Source organism: Hypanus sabinus, chromosome 25, assembly GCF_030144855.1.
Source record: "Hypanus sabinus isolate sHypSab1 chromosome 25, sHypSab1.hap1, whole genome shotgun sequence".
Taxonomy (NCBI): domain Eukaryota; kingdom Metazoa; phylum Chordata; class Chondrichthyes; order Myliobatiformes; family Dasyatidae; genus Hypanus; species Hypanus sabinus.
In genome coordinates, this window is record NC_082730.1 from 34,946,913 (window position 1) to 34,966,112 (window position 19,200).

Below are 19,200 nucleotides of genomic sequence, written 5' to 3' on the forward strand. Positions count from 1 at the left end.
CCCGAATGATAAAGCAAATATCCGATCAGCCAATCATGTATGCGGCAGTAACTCAATGCATAAAACCATGCTGACATGGTCAAGAGGTTCAATTGTTGTTCAGTTGAAACATTGGAAGAAGAAGAAATATGATCTAAGTGACTTTGATCTTAGAATGATGTTGGTGCCAGATGGGGTGGTTTGAGTATCTCAGAAACTGCTGATCTCCAGGCATTTTCACATACAACAGTCTCTGGAGTTTACAGAGAATGTTGTGAAGAACAAAAAGCACCCAACGAGTGGCAGTTCTGTGGGAGAAAATGCCTTGTTACTGAGAGAAGTCAAAGAAGAATCGCCAGACTAGTTCAAACTAATAGGAAGGCAGTTGTAATTCAAATAACCATGCATTACAACTGTGGTATGCAGAAGAGCATCTCTGAGTGCATAACACATTGAACCTTTAAGTGGATGGGCTACAGCAGCAAAAGACCATAAACTACACTCAGTGGCCACTTTGAGGTACTTAATAAAGTGGCGACTGAGTGTATAATTGAATGTAAATCGAAAAAGCCCAGAACTTCAACTCAGACACATTAGGCAAATGGGTTTAAGAAACAAACTAGTCTCACTTCCTTAACATCTGCCACACAAATCCCCATTGAAATCAAAGGGGAAATGGATTCCACTTCAGGTCTGGCATGGTGCATTAGGACTTGGAAGGCAATTTGCCAGCATATTGCTAGGAAGTCTCAGTGAAACTGAGCACCATTGCTTGATTCCATGGGGAATCTGGTTCTGAAGTTCAGTTTCACAACTCTGCAAACACCATTCCATTATGTACAAGATTACCATGTGTGGCCGTGCGTTTATTTGTTGCCATGCAGGAATTGACAGAACTTTGGATGAACAGACAGACTGAGATATACTGGTGGATAAACTACAGTGATGATGTTTTCTCAACCTATCTTTACCTGCTGGATCTCTTCAAGCTATTAAAACAAAAGCCAGATTAAACACATTTACCAGACATGCTATTGGTATAAATCAATAAGCTAATCTATTTTTAAATACAAAACCTAAATGAAGCATCTGTGTTCAGTCACAATAGGCAAATATTGATTACCTGCGTCTCTTCTGAATGTACATCACCTGGGTTAAAAGAAAGGAAAAGGATCAGTAAAAATGCTTAAGTATTTACAGCAAAACACCAGGTATTATTGTAAAGTTAATCACTGATGTAGAAATATGTCTAACAATTATGTCTAGGTTACAATAAAGCATAGATTTAGAATAAATACAGCTGCTCTTTTTGCCATCTGACATCCATTAACCCTGGCTGAAAACCAGAGCAGAACAAATGTAATGAAATGGGAGAATAAAATACTTAGACTAGCAGGACAGACAGACATACTTTATTGATCCCGAGGGAAATTGGGTTTTGTTACAGCTGCACCAACCAAGAATAGTGTAGAAATATAACAATATAAAATCATAAATAATTCAATAATAATAAGTTAATCATGCCAAGTGGAAATAAGTCCAGGACCAGCCTATTGGCTCAGGGTGTCTGACACTCCGAGGGAGGAGTTGTAAAGTTTGATGGCCACAGGCAGGAATGACTTCCTATGACGCTCAGTGTTACATCTCGGTGGAATGAGTCTCTGGATGAATGAACTCCTGTGCCTAACCAGTACATTATGGAGTGGATGGGAATCATTGTCCAAGATGGCATGCAACTTGGACAGCATCCTCTTTTCAGACACCACCGTCAGAGAGTCCAGTTCCACCTCCACAACATCACTGACCTTTTAGTGATGAGAATGAAGTCAGTCAAGAAAGACTTCTTTAAAGATTTGTATGGCATAAGTAGCAGTAGCTTTCATGTAGCAAAGTGGCTGATTATCCCCTTACACACAGTGTATTTGAGAACTAGTAGAGGACAGACAGAATTCTCCTTCAATGTTCTTCACAATAATTACAAAAAAAAAATCCTCTATTATCTCAGAATTTGAATGGAAATATCAGAGTAATCAGTCCCTAGTGCTGATTACTCAAGTCTCAAATACAATTAGAATTTGCCTGCTGTGTTACTTTCTCCTCCAACCGACATCTACTCTCTAAAAAAATCTGTAGAAACACATTTCATTTTAAGTAGATAGGTAGCTTCAGATCACAATGGTGACAGCAAAAATACTCAAATGAATAGTCACCATCATATTTTGATGGATTGACAGGGTACTGTTTAAATCACATACAGAAATTGTGTGAATGTATGATATTAGAATAGTCAAAGTGTTTATTAACCATTTGTTAAGGGAACCAAGAATGAATGGCCTGATGTTTCTGGTCTAAGAAGTACCAAAGGACTAAATGCTGTGAACTGTATAAAATAATGACAAATTTTACCTCACAATCAGAAATATCTCAAAAGCATGTGGTGGTTGGCAAACTTGAAAGTTTAACGTTATGCAAGACTTCATAATGAAAATGCAACACTGGACTGATACCTTTTAGAATAAAAAAATTTGGGATTTCGCTGTGGTTCCCAAGGTAATTAACAATGGTCATTATCCACGTAAAAACTGGTCAGGTCAAGTATTAAATTATAAAGCAACTCTTCATTAGCTAAACCACCATTGTTATCCTTCTAACACTGATTGAAACTAATGGATCCTCAGACTAGTTTAACTCTGATGCGGGACTTGAGAGGTTATCCACCAGCAGACGATCAATGGCCACATTATCAGGTACACTTGCTCATTAATGCAAATATCTAATCAGCCAATCGCATGGCAGCAACTATGTGCATAAAAGCATGCAGACATGGTCAGGAGATTCAGTTGCTGTTCAGGTCGAACATCAGAATGGGAAGAAATGCGATCCAAGTGACTTCGACTGTGCCAGGTGGGGTGGTTTGAGAAACTGATGATCCCCTGGGATTCCCAGCACAACAGTCGCTAGAACTTACAAAGAATTGTTTACAAAAAAAAAAAATCGGGTAAGTGGCCACTGAGCACAAATCCTGCCAAATACATGGAATACAGAGAGCTACTGTTGGACTCTATCTGTGAACAGAGCTGGACCTCTGAATTCTCCAGCAAGTTCGGGACAAACCATATGAGACAAATGAGAATGCAAATGCTGGAATGTAGAAAAATTAAAGTGCTGGAGGAACTCAATGGATCACGGAGCATCTGTGAGGGAGGGGGTCAAAACCCTTGTCCTGCCTTGATATTTACCAGCAAAGTCCTTGTCTTAGCATCCACAAAATTGGTTATAATGCTTTTGTTTGAATAACCTTGTTAATCTGCTGAGTTTATGAGAAAGATGTTATAGCCAAGAAACCAGCAAATTCTATCAGTCAACAAAATGAGGCTTTTGAGCAAGAGCCCAAAAACTGATTTAATCATTTAATTGACTTTAATAGCATCATTTTCTCCAGATATTACAAAATATTGTTAAATTTGTTATTTTATCTGGGCCCCATTTTTTTAAAATTAGGCATAATTACAGATCATAGATGTCACCCTGATGTTTTACAAAGTCAAAACTGGATTGTATGAATATGAAAAATTACTTTACCATAGCAACAGCAAATCCAATTAATGTCAGAACAATGAAAGGTATAAGAATAAATCCCGCAACTATATTACTTTCATCAGTAGGCGGCACGATCGTTGAAGAATTATTCATTGCCAAGTGAAATTTTCTTTAGAATATTCTGCATCTGCACCAGAACCAATCGTCCTCAATCACAGTGTTTTGGAGAAGAGGACTCAGTCTTGCCCAGATGGTGGACCATTTGGTTGAATTTAGATGAAGTCAGAATGCACAGTTAGTTTGCTATATAGTCTTCAATTTTCCAATTCATGGCCACACTTGATATTATAGTAATCAGTACATCTGAAATACAAGATATCAAAATGATAAAATTAGCAAGACAGTTGTTAAATGGCAGTTCAGTAGATTCAGACTTTACCAGAAAAAGGTATAAATAATGCCATTAACAATGTAAATCATCCAAGAGCACGCCCAAAGGAATGTTTTCAAACAAAGTTTGAATGAGCAACATAATGAAATACCAGAGCTGCAGATCAGAAGTTTAGTCAATGAGATAGCATAGATCACAGTGCCAATGACATCAAGTAAACTTCACCCTGGCAAGCAGCCTTTCACCTTGACCTCACTGAGGTTCTCAAGCTCTGGCCAGCAAGCAGACTAACACCTACCGAAAAGCCAGCAAAACCTCCAAAATCCAACAGCTGAAAGGTTGTAAAATGAAAGTAAATTAAGTAGCCAAGAAGCTCTGCAGCTGTAGAGGACAGTGCCACTGACTTTCAGTCGAGTGCTGTGCAATTTTTGTTGCTAATAGTAAATAATACAATAATAGACTTAAGCATTAAAATTAGCTTTATTTGTCACATGTGCATCTAAACATAAGAAACTTGTCATTTGTGGCAATGAGCACAGAGTCTGAGGACATGCTGGGAGCAGCCCCCAAGTGTTGCCATGCTTCCAGCACCCACATAGCATGCCGAGAACTTTCTTCCCCTTAGTAAAACGTGCACCTTTGGCATGTGGGAGGAAACTGGGACACTCAGAGGAAATCCACACAGCCATCGTGAGAACATACAAACTCCTTACAGCAAACAGCCCAATTGAACCCGGGTCATGGGCACAGTAATATTATTTCCCTAACCGCTACGCTGTCATACTGCCCTAATAATCATATAAACAGCCTTTTTACAGTTAAAATTGTAGCATAAAAAAAGTCAAAATAAATTAATCACTTTTGGTGATCTTGGATTTGGGACTAATGTTGGGTGGGTCTACTCTTCTCTTCAAATAGCAGCATATTGTCTTTTCCATCTGAAACCAGCATATTCAAAGTTCAAAGTAAACTTATTACCAAAGTCCATAACACATCTCCATATCCATACTACCCTGAGATTCATTTCGGCATTCAGATATCTGATCTGAATGTTGCACTTCAGTACCACGCTAGATTGTCAGCCAGACAAAGGCTCCAGTTCCTGGAATAAGTCCTGCACCACAATTTCCTGGCACACAAAAGGTGTTACCATTAAAATAACCACAGTAATCCCCGCCTTACTTTACCTTGTGCTAAATCCTGCTCAACTATGTTGAGGTTTGCTCTACAAAAACTCGATATTCTTTTCCTTTATGTTGACATTCATTTCAGACTTTGTATTTAGGATGAAACTTTTCTCGACGCTAGGACGCTTCAAATCAGCTCTTGAGTACAGCAGTTTCTCTACCACTTCAGCAGTGCAAACTCTTTGCTGAAAAGCCTCTTCCAACCAAAGGCTCTGAAGCCGGTGTCTGAATGGGTTTTCTCTGGGTGCTCCAGTTTTTCTCCCCCACAGTCCAAAGATATACCAGTTGGTAGGTGAACTGGTCATTGCAAATTGTCCCAAGATTAGGCTAGGATTAAATCTGCAGATTACTGCGTGGCATGGTTCGAAGAGCTGGAAGGCCCTATTCCACCCTTTCTCAATAAATACATAAAAACATGGTTGACATTCTTTTAGTCCACTGTTTCTTTGTTACGTTACAGTGCAACACTTTGACACGGTTCTCAAAGAGAGTGTGCAAGAAGAACCAGGTTGTTGCAGTTGGAGTAATTGAATCAGTATATCTTCAGAATAAGAAATCAGCCATGATGAAATGGCAGAGCAGACTTGAAGGGTCAAATGGGCCAATTCTGCTCCTTTGTCTTATTTAACACTTCATAGTTAACAATAGACGCATCTCCATCTCTGAAGATCTTACTGGAACAAGCTGTCACAACCGCGGATTTGGCAGCGCAACAGATACGGCAATTGCGCTCGTGAAAATGCATGAGTCAGCGAATTATTATTTCATTGTGATGGTATTTAACTCCATTCTTTTCATTGCACTGCTTGTCAATACCAGCAAAGCACAGCAACATTTCATTGCATTTGGCCTTGCTGGAGAAATTGGACTGTCAAGTCAACTGACTCTGAAGACGAGCCATATTGGTTTTATATTTAGTTATTCCTTTCAGCTGTAGTGTTGGCTTCATTTTCCATTTGAGAGTTTTAGTTAATGGCCCTGTCTGGCCTAGCGTTTATTGTTTTCTTTTCCCTCTAACTCTGTTCACATTAAAGTCTGTCAACTATCGACCGGCTTCAGTGTCTCTCACTCTGCACTTGGGCCATATCCGAATGTGGTGACATCAGCTGCATAACTTCCTGAAATCTCACCAGGTATCAAAATAAAGAGATTTCCTAAGTAACAGACTTCCTTTCAATCTCATACTGAACACACAAATAGACCAAAAACTGAGATCGGAGCTCATTCATCATGACAGCCCTCTGTCATTCACTCCCATCTCCCACAGAACAAAGTGGCAGGCTATGGTTAAATAGCTGGTTTACTGGGTGGTGTGGCGTGTTGGACCTTTTCTGTGCTGTAGCACTAAATAAAATAAAATTGCCATGTTTTGTAACTTCAAAACATTAAACTAATTGCAAGGAAGGCACAGGAGTCCGAAATGAGTGTCTAACTTCGAGTTTGTGATTGTTTATGGTGAGAAACACTTTGGACTCTTCTTCCATCTCCTGCAAGTAGGCTCGGCTAAGTCTACTTTGCTGAAGTGTTTTCCTCCAGAAACGTTTGCATATATATCCTCTATCCAGGGCAGAGGATATTGATCTACTTTCAGTACTGGGATGATGGTGACCTTAAAATCACCACAGATCCTGACAGATCCAATCATCTTGGCTACTGGGACCACTGACTTTAATATTGGCTCCACTCAACCTTGGAAAGAATTCCTTCAGCCTCCATGTCGCTGGCTACTTTATCAAGGACGGTATAAAGAACTGGGCAGGCTTTGTAAAAACTTGGGTGTGGCATTTTTATTTAACACCATTTTACCTGTGTGTGTGTTTTCCAACGCCATCCCTAAATACTGTTGTGGCATCATTCAGTATCTTTCTAAAATACAATAAAAATTATGGCAGCAAACACGAACTATCAGGGCAGTTATATCATTTAACAACTGCAAAGGAGGCAGTGCAGCTCACTAAAGAATTTACATTGGCAGAGATCTTGATGGCCAGTGGGTGGGCCTAAACCACAGTCACCGAGTTATACAGCACAGAAACAGGCCCAGTGTCCTAACTTATTCATGTCAGCCAAAGTATCTTCCTCAGTTAGTCCTATTCGCCTGCATTTAGCCAATATACCTGTTACTGACAGAATCTTGGAATCAAGCAAAAAAAAAGCAAACGGCCGAGGTAGATTTTCTTTTCCTTTTAAACTTTTCCAATCTATGTCCATATCTAAATGTCCTTTAAATAGTGGGATTATATCTGTCTTTGTCACTTCCTCTGGCAGCTCCTTCCATATCCCCATCACTCTCTGATGCACCATCAATAACTCACTCTGAGACATAAGACGAGATATCGGCTTTTATTGACTGAAGAAGGAACCAGCAGTGAGTGACCAACATATTACATCCTGGAGAATGAGGCAGAGGATCAGACCTCCATCGCCTTTATACAGGGGCCTGTGGGAGGAGCCACAGGAGCAGTCAGAAGGGGGTGTGTTCAGACAGGCACATAGTTCACCACATTCACCCCCCCTTTGTTTGAAAGAGTCCCCATGTGGCAAAGTTTCGTACAGGTCAAGTCTATCAGGTGGTCGAATCTGTCGCTGCGATCTACGTAGCACCGGCTGTGATTGCACCGATGCCGGCAACATTGGTGATTGCACAGGAGACGGAGGTTGTGCTGGTTCCAGCTCATGCATGTGCGAGGCACCTGGTATATAAGTGTCATGAGGAGTCCATGTAGGGCCTGGTGTGCGCAGTGTCACCTCGGGTACAGGGTTCATAGTTACTGGAGAGTGTTCAGGGTAGTGGTCTGCTGCACCTGCGGGTGCCAGGTCGCAGATGGAGACCGTGTCCTCCCGCCCATCAGGTAAGACCACGTAAGCATACTGAGGGTTCGCATGCAGAAGGTGAACCCTCTCAACCAGCGGGGATTATTTATTGCTCCTCACATGTTTGCGGAGCAGCACCGGCCCCGGGGACATCAGCCAAACTGGTAGAGTGACAGACTTCCTGGGAAAAGAGAAAAGGAGTTCGTGGGGGGGGGGCACCATCCGACCACCTGGGCCCTCCAAGGGCTTGTGCTTGGCACAATGATCCCCTCCCTGAGCAGCCACTGCACCTCTGACTGAATGAAGGTCCTGTCCCCCGCACTGTACCTCCTGCTTTTAGTCGCCACCGGTTTACAGTCGGGGGTCAGGTTGGCAAACAGCGGCGGGGGAGGGACCTTGAGAGTGGAGAGACTGCAAGTGGTGTCGGTAGCGCAGCTGTCGTGTTGGATGGGATGTGTGTGTCCGTGTGTGTGTGTGGTCAGTGGTGATGCAGTCCCACAGAACTGAGGATTCCAGACAGTGAGTGGTGGGAGGGGCCCGTCATATACCATAGTCACACTTTCGAGACGGCTCTGGAAGTCCAGCCCCAATAGCACAGGTGCGCACAGATTAGGCATGACCACTAGCGCAAAGTTCCGATATTCTGTGCCTTGCACCACCAATGTCGCTACACAACCCCCTGTGTCTGTGGAATGCGACCCAGAAACCAAATGGATCTTCTGACTTACTGGCTGTGTTGCGAGTCCGCAGCGTTGCACTGTGTCCGGGTGAATAAAACTCCCAGTGCTGCCCGTGTCAAACAGGCATCTAGTCCTGTGCCCCTCCACCCGGATGTCCATCATGGACCTTGCAAGCTGGTGTGGGGCGCTTTGGTCGAGAGTTACAGTGGCCAGAGTTGAATCGCCGTCGGGGTACCCGGTAAGCATCGGAGGGCCGGGGGCGGGGCATGCTGACGTCGACAAAGATGGCCGCCCACATCCGGGGTACCCGGTAAGCAACGGAGGGTCGGGGGCGGGGCGTGCTGACGCCGACAAAGATGGCCGCCCACATCCGGGGTACCCGGTAAGCATCGGAGGGTTGGGGGCGGGGCATGCTGACGTCGACAAAGATGGCCGCCCACATCCGGGGTACCCGGTAAGCATCGGAGGGTCGGGGGCGGGGCGTGCTAACACCGACAAAGATGGCCGCCCACATCCTGGCATGCAAGATGGCGGCCCCCACGTTTCACCCGCAGCGCTGCACGCCGCTCGCAGTTTAGACTTACAGACTTTGGTGAAATGGCCCCGCTTTCCGCAGCTGAAGCAGGTCGTTTCTTGCACTGGGCAGCGTTTACGAGGGTGATTTTTGTGGCCACAGAAATAACAAAGCACAGGCTTCTGATGGGCCACCGCCGTGGTTAGGTTCGGGGAGCTCGTGGAATCGCGACTGGCAGCGGCGATTTCGCTCGCGGGAGCCGGCGGTGGCGGGGTCTGAGGCATCCACGGAACCGGCGGGGAATCGCGTGACTGGACAGCGTCGGCGTAGTGCAGCGCAGCTTCCAGAGCGTTGGCCGTCTCCATCGCCGAGCGTAAGGTAAGATCGGAGTGTTCCAGCAGTCGCTGGCGCATGTACACTGACCTCAGTCCCGTCACAAAGGCGTCTCGCACCAGCAGCTCCGCATGCTGTTCTGCCGTGAGCGTCTTGCAGTCACAAGCTCGGATGAGTGTCTGTACTGCTCGGAGAAACTCGGCGCTCGATTCTCCAGGCCACTGTCGCCGGGTAGCTAAATGATGTCTTGCGTAGACAGTGTTCACCGGCCGCAGGTACTGTCTTTTGAGGGTGTCCAGTGCCCCTTTGTAGGTCGGCAGGTCCCGGATAATGGAATAAACTTTTGGGGTGACCCTCGAGAGGAGAATTCTGTACATAACGGCAGGGTCAGTCGCACGAAGCTCCGCCAAGTATGATTGGAAGCATGCAAGCCAGAGTTCAAAGGCAAGAGCTGCTTCAGGGTCTTGAGGGTCCAAATCCAACCTTTCCGTACGTAAAACGGTTTCCATGTTTTAAAACTTCCAGTCAATAAAATTGATGCACCATCAATAACTCACACTGAGACGTAAGGCGAGATATCGGCTTTTATTGACTGAAGAAGGAACCAGCAGTGAGTGACCATCATATTACATCCTGGAGAATGAGGCAGAGGATCAGACCTCGATCGCCTTTATACAGGGGCCTGTGGGAGGAGCCACAGGAGCAGTCAGCAGGGGGCGTGTCCAGACAGGCACATAGTTCACCACACTCTCTTTGAAAAAAATTTGCCCCTCAGGTCCCTTCTAAATCTTTCCCTTCTCACCCTATGCCTATGCTGTCTAGTTTTAAATTTCTCTAGCCTGGGGAGAGAAAAGTGTAGCAATCCATCAAAACTATGTCCCTCATGATCTTATAGCCTTCTTTTCTCTAGGGAAAATAGCCCAGTCTCTCTTAATAACTGTGGCCCTCTAATCACAACAACACCTTGTGAATCTTTTCTTTATTCTCTTAGTGTTAATCACATCCTTCTTGTAGCATGGTGGCCCGGAGAGCATACAATATCTGGCCAGCTTCTTACCTAGCTGTAACATAATGTCCCAACTCTTGAACTCAATGCCTGCTTTACTGACCCCCCCCCCCCCTTCCCATTCAGAATACTTTTCAAACCTGGCCAGGCGGTGACACCCACTTAAGGGGAAAATAAACACGAAAGGATAGTTACACTGAATACATCAATCCCAGTGATCAGCTCAGATAAACTTCACATAGTGTAGAGCCAAGCAAATGGCAAATTACTAGACACATTTCATCTGCATCCATGGCAGGTGGGATGTTTTGCATAGAAGTCAATGCCTGGATGGTAATGTCACAAAGGGACTCTGATGAAAACTTCAAAGTTTCAACCTCAAGTAGGCAGCCTTTGGCTGTATGTAAACTGTGGTCAGCATCACAAAGGAGAACTCTTTTGGCAAGTAGAACAGCCAGAACTTAATCATTAGATGCTCCAGGTTGGGGGAATAAGTGTTGCGACAGGACCACTGTATCTGAATACCACAAAGAGTTTACCAGGAAACACAGACATCCACCTTTTCCCTTCTCTGATTCAGCAGTCTGGTCCATCCTATGTATTGAGAAGCCCTCAGGTCATAAAATATATACCCCCACCTTTTCCCTTCTCTGAATCAGCAGTCTGGTCCATCCTGTGTATTGAGAAGCCTTGGTGTCCTTGAATCCCAGCAACATTTTTGTTCATCTTTGTACTCTTTCCAGATTAGTGACATATTCTGTATTACAAGGTAACTAAGGTTGTAGGTACACTATATTCCAGGTGGGACCTCACCAATGTCTTGTACAGTCGCAACACAACATCTCAGCTGCTGTACTCTATGGAAACACAGGGAATCACAGCAGCTGGAAACTGGATCAACAAACAGCTGGTGGAACCCTGTGGGCTGAGCAGCATCACTGGGGGATAAAAAATTGCTGATGTTTCAGCTCAACACTGCGCATCAGGTCCCAATACAAGATCTCAGCCTGAAATAGGAATAGCATCACCAACCACAGATGCAACTTGATCTGCGGAGTTCCTCCCACAGGCTGTTTGTTGCTTCTGTACTCAGAGCCCTGATTTCACAACCCTTTCTGACTGTGGCACCACTTTCAGGGAACAACATGTATGTGCTCTCATTCTACAGAACTCTTCAGGGCAATACCATTCACTGTGCACGTTCTACCATGGTTTGACTTCCCAAAATGCAACACTTCACACTTATCTGAATGTCATTCCTTGGTCAGTTGAACAGCTGTAAAGATCCCCCTGTAATTGCTGATAATCCTCTTCATTTTCTGCAGTGCCAACTACTTTAACACCATCTACGGACTATGGACAGTAAATCCCTTGGTGCGTTGGTAGGGGGTGCCAGGAAGCCTGCACGCAATGCCAAGGAGTATGGAAAAGACGAGCACCACCACTGCAGAAAACTGCTGGCGGAGCTTGGAAACCACGTTTTCCAAATGGAATGGTGGACAGCTTCTGTAGCTAGCCATGAATTCAGCGAGAGATGATTCTAGTGGTGGGAGGGTATAGGTCCAGAGGCACTGCCTCTGAATAGAAGGACTTCCCTTTAGAACAGAGATGAGGAGGAATTTCTTTAGCCGGAGAGTGATGAATCTTTGGAATTCATTGTCACAGATGGCTGTGGAGACCAGGTCACCGGCATATTTAAAGCAGTGCTTGATAGTTTGTTGATTAGTAAAGGCCTCAAGGGTTATGGGAAGAGGCAAGAGAATGGGGATAAGAGGGAAAATAAATCAGCCATGATCAAATGGTGTAGACCCGATGTGCTGAATAGCCTAATTCTGCTTCTTTGTCTTGTGATGGCTCAACTACCACTGCTCACAAAATGGAAGTTGCCAAACTTCTAATGCTCTGCAGTGTAAGTTCCTCTTGCCACATCTCAGGATACCTGCATTCAGCACTGCCCTAACAGATAACAATAATTGTTACAGGGTTTCTCTGCAACAGTGGTAGTTTACTTCATGTGGAAATCTGCCTGTGCTTCACTGGATTAAACTTACATTTAAAATGACGTGCAAGTTTGTAATGGGACAGTGCAGTAGGGGGAGTTTCACTTTGTGTCTAACCCTTTTTATCCTGGGCATGCATTTTATGTGCTTTAGGTTAGCTTTTCGGATGAAAGTAAGTTTATTAAAGTATCGCCAATAAAAAAAATCCTTAAAATATTGTTGCATCTTCAGCCTGCCATTTGATAGCATTTGTAACGCTGATGGCCAGAAGATCCATTTCATTTAAATGGAAAGATTCTGATCCCCCTACTACACTTCAATGGTTCTCTCAAACTATAGCTTGTTTAAACCTAGAAAAAATTAAGAGTGGCACGGTCAATTCCTCGATTAAGTTCGAGGAATCTTGGGAGTCTTTTATTCCCCATCTCCATACATAAGACAAGTTGATTTTTTTTCTTTTTTTGAATCCTTTTTCCTAATACTTAACCGTTTACGGAAGGAGGAATGGAGTCAAGGACAGAATAATTACAATTAACAAATTATGACAGCCAGGTTTTTTTTGTTTTGTTTTCTTTTTACTTTCAGGGATTTTTGTTTTTTTTTCTGTTTTTTTACTTCTGAACAAATATTATGAACTTTTTCCTGCTTCAATTATCAAGAGATCAGGTGGACATGTCTGGATATGATATTTGAAACTTATGTTTGTATGTGTTATAGCTATTATTGTAATCCTGTTCTCTTGATATTGTTATTATTGATCTGTTCATTTAACTGATTATAATGCAATAAAAAGACTTGAAAAGAAAAAAAATATATTGTCGTCTGGGTTTAGGACACATTCTAGCCCCTGCATTGACCAACAGTCTCTTGCCACCACACCAATAGCTTTCATATTGCCTGCCAGCCAGTGCATCTCCTGCAGTACATACTGATACACTTGGCTTTCTGCCAAAACTTACAAGTCCCACTGCAATCTCCTCTACTGAAAGTCTGCAGCCTTCTGCAATGTGCTGCAGCCCCAGTGGTAGGGAAAAGGAAACAGAAGGCATCACGAAGGGTAAAGTAAAAGAATAATTTATCATTGGCTGTATGGCATTTGGCACTTCACTGTATAAAGTTGCCTTTTGCAAAATGTTTTATTCAGTGGTTTTTGTGCTGCGTTGGTAAAAATACTGCAAAGACTAGAAATTGGGGAAAGTAACATGAAGAAACAACTTGGAAAACTGGGTTTGTATCAACACCCAGTCAACACCATTTGGCTTATTGTAGAGGCCCATGACATAATAGATTGTAACAAAGTGCCTGCTGATAGGATGTGCATAAACAGTCACACACCATCGCTGGTGTATTTAGAGATTCCTCTCAGCCCCTTTTGAAATTCTGGTAAGCCTGTTTTTGCCTATTCAAAGTTGCTTGGGGTGAGCAGTGCTGAACGCCTTGGCTGACAGGAACGTGTTCACAAGTTCACAGTCTGTCCTCTGGGAAAAGATGGACGTGCTGGGGTGCATGCTGCAATTGTGACCATCTTCGAAAAGAAATAAAAGTAATTGAGGAACCATAAGAAGGGTCACTGATTCTAAGCATGCTCCTCGGCTGCCCCTGCTCTGCACGCTGATCTCATTAGCAACTCCACAAAACTGGACGGAAAACAATCCGTGCTCGACATGAGGAAAGGGGAGCAGGTGGACAGACATTTCAGGAATGGAAACCCTTCTAGTCTCTGTTGAAGTCTAATGCCCACTGTAAGGAATTCGGAAATTCTGGAGACTGCCAGATACCTCCACCCAAAGTATGGAAGAGGAAGACTTGTTTGCATATCTTAGGTCACAAAAATTTTGCAACTTGCAACCAAGGCAGTTAAATTTTAACCTGGTTATACAATGCTCAAAGGAGTTTCTAAGCAATGATGTTGTCACTAGGGTACATCCCATCAATTCAAAGGGAAAATTTGGGATACATGCGGAAAAGAAAACTCATCTGATCTTTCTCAAATAGTGAAAGTGAAAGTTTATATTCATCCAAGAGGGTAGCCAAAGCCAATGCATCATAAAGTGATCCACACCTCAAATAGTGCAGCATTCTCTTAGAACAGAAGCAAAAAAAAACAACAAACTACCCAAGGAATTCGGATCAGGCAGCATCTGTAGAGACAGGTGGATGATCTATGCTTCGGGGCGAAACTAGCCTGACCTGACCTGCTGTGTTTCTCCAGCAGTTTAATTCTTGATCCAGATTACAATACATCTAGTCTTTTGTGTTCTTCTTAGAACTGCAAGGAACTATCAAATTGCATTATGCACATATACCTTTGGAGCAGGGCTAACCACAGTTTTCTACTCAAGTCCACAGGGCTTGAGGTTTTTTGAGGTTTGCGGGGTGGATCAGCAGCAGCTTCTATTTTCTCTCTAAAATTTAACAGTATTAATTCTTGACCAATAATTTCAAGGGTTGGTTCTCATTCACCAGCCTTTGCTTGGTTAGGAATGACCAGTTCCCAAGCGCAAAATAGAAAAATGTTGCAATCCAAGTTTACATCTGAGATATAATCAGTCATTAAAAACTCACATACTTCTCTGCTACAACCTTAACCATGCAATGTCAGCATGCTTCGCTTCCATCCATTCCAAATGTCAGCTTTGTGGGCAACTGATCACCTGTGTCTGAGGCAATTTGCTTTTGTGTCTGCTATTTGATAAAGCTCATCAAGGAATAATAACAGGAGGAAAACCACATTCGTCCCACCCTGCCCCAAGTTTACTCTATCATACGACCATGCAGACCTTCTCTAATGACTTACTTCTCCAAAATTTCACATTTTCCTGATTTCCTTTTTTTTTGTCGAGGAGACATCATCTCAAATATAGTTAATAACTACAGACCCTGTGAGTTAAGATTCCAAATATCGTTGAGCCTCTAAGAATCTATCCTTCAAAATCTTTAATAGCCAACATCTTATTTTGAGATTACAACCTCTAGGCTCTTCAGTCATACAGAATTATCTGCAATCTCAATTTTATCTCTTTCAAAGAACATTTCTCAATGCCTATTGAGGACAATACATTAATTCCAGGATATTGCAACATTGCCTCAACTGGACTATACTGCTTTCAATTATAGGTTTTTGTTGCTATCTTGATGAAGGCCTAGTCAGGGTAGCCGCAAGCTTTCAAGGCTTCTCTCAAATACTTGTGTGCTTTGTCTTTAGCTGTAATGTTGGTGGGCACATTCTCAGTGCAGTGATGTAGTGCTCTGATAACCCCCAACTTATGTTCTAATGGGTGATGAGAGCCAAACCATAGATACTGATCTGTGTGGGCTTGTTTCCTGTAAACTTTAATATCTAGATGTCCATTTTCTTTGACAACTGCTGCACTGTCCAAATACACCAGTCTATTGTTCTTGATGGCTTCTCGTGTAAATTTGATCATCCACTGAGTTGACCTCTCTTGTGAAGGCCTGCACCTCATGACCTTCTTCAAGACAGCAACAAAAACCAGCAGGGGTGTCAGCTCAACGGACAGAGGTAAGGAACAAAGCAGACGGTTATCATACGAGGAACATTTGACGGCTCTGGGTCTGTAGTCGCTGAGGAGGGATCTCATTGAGACCTTTCAAATGTTGAAAGGCCTAGACAGAGTAGATGAGGAAAGGATGTTTCCCATGGTGGGCAGGCTAGGATATGAGGGCACAACCTCAGGATAGAGGTGAGTCCATTTAAAACAGATGTGGAGAAATTTCTTTATTCAGAGGGTGGTGAACTTGTGGAACTTGTTACCATAGGCAGCTGTGGAGGCCAGGATGTTGGGTGGATTTTAAGGCTGAAATTGATAGGTTCTTGATTGGATATGACATCAAAGGTTATGGGGAGAAGGCTGGGAAATGGAGTTGAGAGGAAAAAAGGATAAACCAAAATTAAATGGTCGAGCAGACTCAATGGGCCAGGTGGCCTAATTCTGTTCATATATATTTTATGGTCTAAAAACATAGTCATCCCATATGTAGCTGCAGTTGCTGAGAAACTCAGAAGGGTTTTCAACAAACATCAAATCCCTGTGTTTTTCAAACCTACAAACATATTCAGACAGAAACCTGTCCACCCTAAGGATACAACAACCATATTTAAACAGAGCAATGCTATCCAATGCTATGAGAACTTCACAGATCTGTACATTGCTGAGACAAAACAATCACTTCACAAACAGATGGTCCAACATGGGAGGGCTAAACCCTCAGGTCCAGACTCGGTCGACACCTACACCTAAAGGATGAGGGACGCTCCGTTGATGATGATAATGTGCACAATTTAGACAGGGAGAGTAGGTGGTTTGAAAGAGAGGTTAAGGAAGCCACCTTTGTCAAACTGGAAAACCCATCCCTGAACAGACAGGATGGGGTAGGACACCACCGATCAGTTACTTCTAGTGTGGTCCTAATGTCTCTACACCAGTTCACGCTTCCGTTCACACAAAGCCTAATGAACCTCTCATTACCTCTCCGACTCTTAACAACTTTCAAGTGATTGCTGTACCTTTAAACAACTCAGTTTAAAAGCCAGGAAACTACCCACCATGGATTAGAACTGAAGGAGTCTTTCCCTCGAGTGGTGAAACGTCTTCAAGACAATGCAGCAAGTCAGGTTGCCTTGGTTTTCCCAAAAAGTTCAATGAAGCATTTAAAAAAAAACACACCAAAATATAAATCTCACTTCAAAGTGCTCCACAGATCTACTGGTAACCACAAGAACAGCCAGAGACTTTTGTGCTTGTGATAGCAGCTCATCACAAGACAACTGTGATTTCATTAATATTCCAGCAAAAAAGAAACTAATGACAACACTGGAGGAATTGGTAATTAGCTAATTATTGATAAAGAATAAACACATTGAACATAATTTACGCAATATTCTTCCGCTTTATACCAGGTATAATTTTTAGGTTAGATTTTCAATTATTTTCCATATTTACATTCCTGAAATTTTATCTGAAACTGCACAATGACCACGGGCATTGCAGAGACAAGTCAAAAACGAACAAAGTACGTGCTGTTTATAGGAAACTCCTATAGTTAGCAAGAAATTTCTCCCCGCCAAAAAGGTCACTGAAGAGCTAACATATAGGAAGTGAACCCAGTTTCGTTCCACATGTAACTTCAATGACCCGCTGATGGAACACACCACTGATCGGCAAGGTTTAAGAGCTCTTGTGAAAGCTTTCAGATTAACTCATTACGTTTAATTAACAGAATGAACATCATATTTTTTTAGAGCTACTCCTAGTCTTGATAAAACGAAAGCCTATCGATAAACGTCGGGGTTAAAATCAGATAGTCCCCGGAAATTCATTAGAGTTACCGAACTACTCAATGCAACAGATTAGCGCAGATGCAGTGTTGAGCTCCAAATACCAGGAAGTCATTCTGCACATAAACAAACCACACACTGCACCTTCCCGAAGCTTTGCAGGTCATCTCCCTTAACGCAAATCTAATTGTACTCATCAATAACTATACTGTACCTACCCCATCCCTTTCTTACCTCGCTCTCTCTCTTCCCCGATATCACAGTGGAACAATTAGCACCTCCCCGCCCTAAAGCTATCAGATGATGGACAGTCAATCCGCCCACTGGCCGAAAGAGGAGCCGGGCTCGCCGGAAAGCAGTAAACCAATCGGAAGTAGCCAGAGGCGGGACTCGAGCCGTAGTGTCTGCAGCGAACAAAAACAGTGATAGGCTAGGAGGTTGCAAGGACGGAGAGCGGAGGTGTGTATATTTGTAAAGGGATAACATATAGAAACATAATTGGTAAAAAAGACGAGAAAGGCGAAGAGATAAAACACAGTATAGGTGGGGTTTGGAAACTCACCCCCAAAGGACGAAAGAGACAGAAATGCCCCTCACATTAAAACAACGCGCTTGGTTGGGCGTGTAGTTGAAGAGGTATTAACGGCAGTGCTATGAAGTGGAAGATGTTCGGCGGGATAAGGTTGATTAATCTGACCGGTACAAACACGGTGGGTGGAATGTCTCACTTCAGTATCCTGGCGCATTTTTGTTTCAATGATCGTGTGATCTTGCGGAGAGAGATGTCTGACCCAGAAGGCACGGACGGGACATTTAATGACCACCAAGTTTATTGTTTTTGAAACGGAGTGCAGCGAAATGGTGGAACAGCGCCGCAAATTAGGCATAATCTGTTTTAATCATTCATTACAAATGGTTTTCAAAGTTTATTAACTCGCCACTGGTGAGCATCTACACTGAGCAACTAAACGATTTGTGGCTACATTTTCGTAATATGCATCCAAAATATCTGAGTGGGTTATACTGATTGACCGCGGCCGCTGAAGAAATTGCGCTATTGTCCACTCTGCTTCCTTGATGATTCACTCAGATTGAAAAGGGTAATCAATACAGAACTGAAGGTGCTATGTTTGAATGGATGCACGGTGCACAGTAAGACATGATTGTAGTGTTGTTAGAAATTGGCAGCTCTGACGTTGAATCGTGGCTGAAAGAAGATCTTGATTGGGAGCTTAGCACCCAAGGGTGCACATTGTATAGAAATGACCAGCAAGTGGCTCGAGGGAGTGGGCTGGCTCTGTTGGTTAAAAAATGAAATCTGGTCCTTAGAGAAAAAAAGTGACATAGAAGAGGCAGGGTCCTGGTGGATAGAGTTAAGAAACTGCAAGAGTAGAAAGACCTTGATGAGGGTCATATTCAGGCCCCTGAATAGTAACTGGAACATGGTGTACATATTA

General features: G+C 43.2%; 1 protein-coding gene across 2 annotated transcripts in view; it reads right to left on the bottom strand.

The window, feature by feature from the left end:
* The window catches only part of LOC132381168 (small integral membrane protein 29-like), a 36,576-nt gene extending 18,526 nt beyond the window's left edge, over positions 1–18,050 (bottom strand). Inside the window, exons 1-3 of one of the 2 annotated variants that reach the window (XM_059950455.1) lie at positions 17,978–18,050; positions 3,562–3,882; positions 1,103–1,128 (exon numbers count right to left, since the gene is read on the bottom strand). In XM_059950455.1, the coding sequence (XP_059806438.1) occupies positions 1,103–1,128; positions 3,562–3,672 (137 nt within the window). In that variant the 5' untranslated portion in view covers positions 3,673–3,882; positions 17,978–18,050. Of the gene's footprint in view, positions 1–1,102; positions 1,129–3,561; positions 3,883–17,961 lie in introns of both variants that reach the window. The other variant, XM_059950456.1, reaches the window with a different exon arrangement.
* Positions 18,051–19,200: the final 1,150 nt, after the last annotated feature.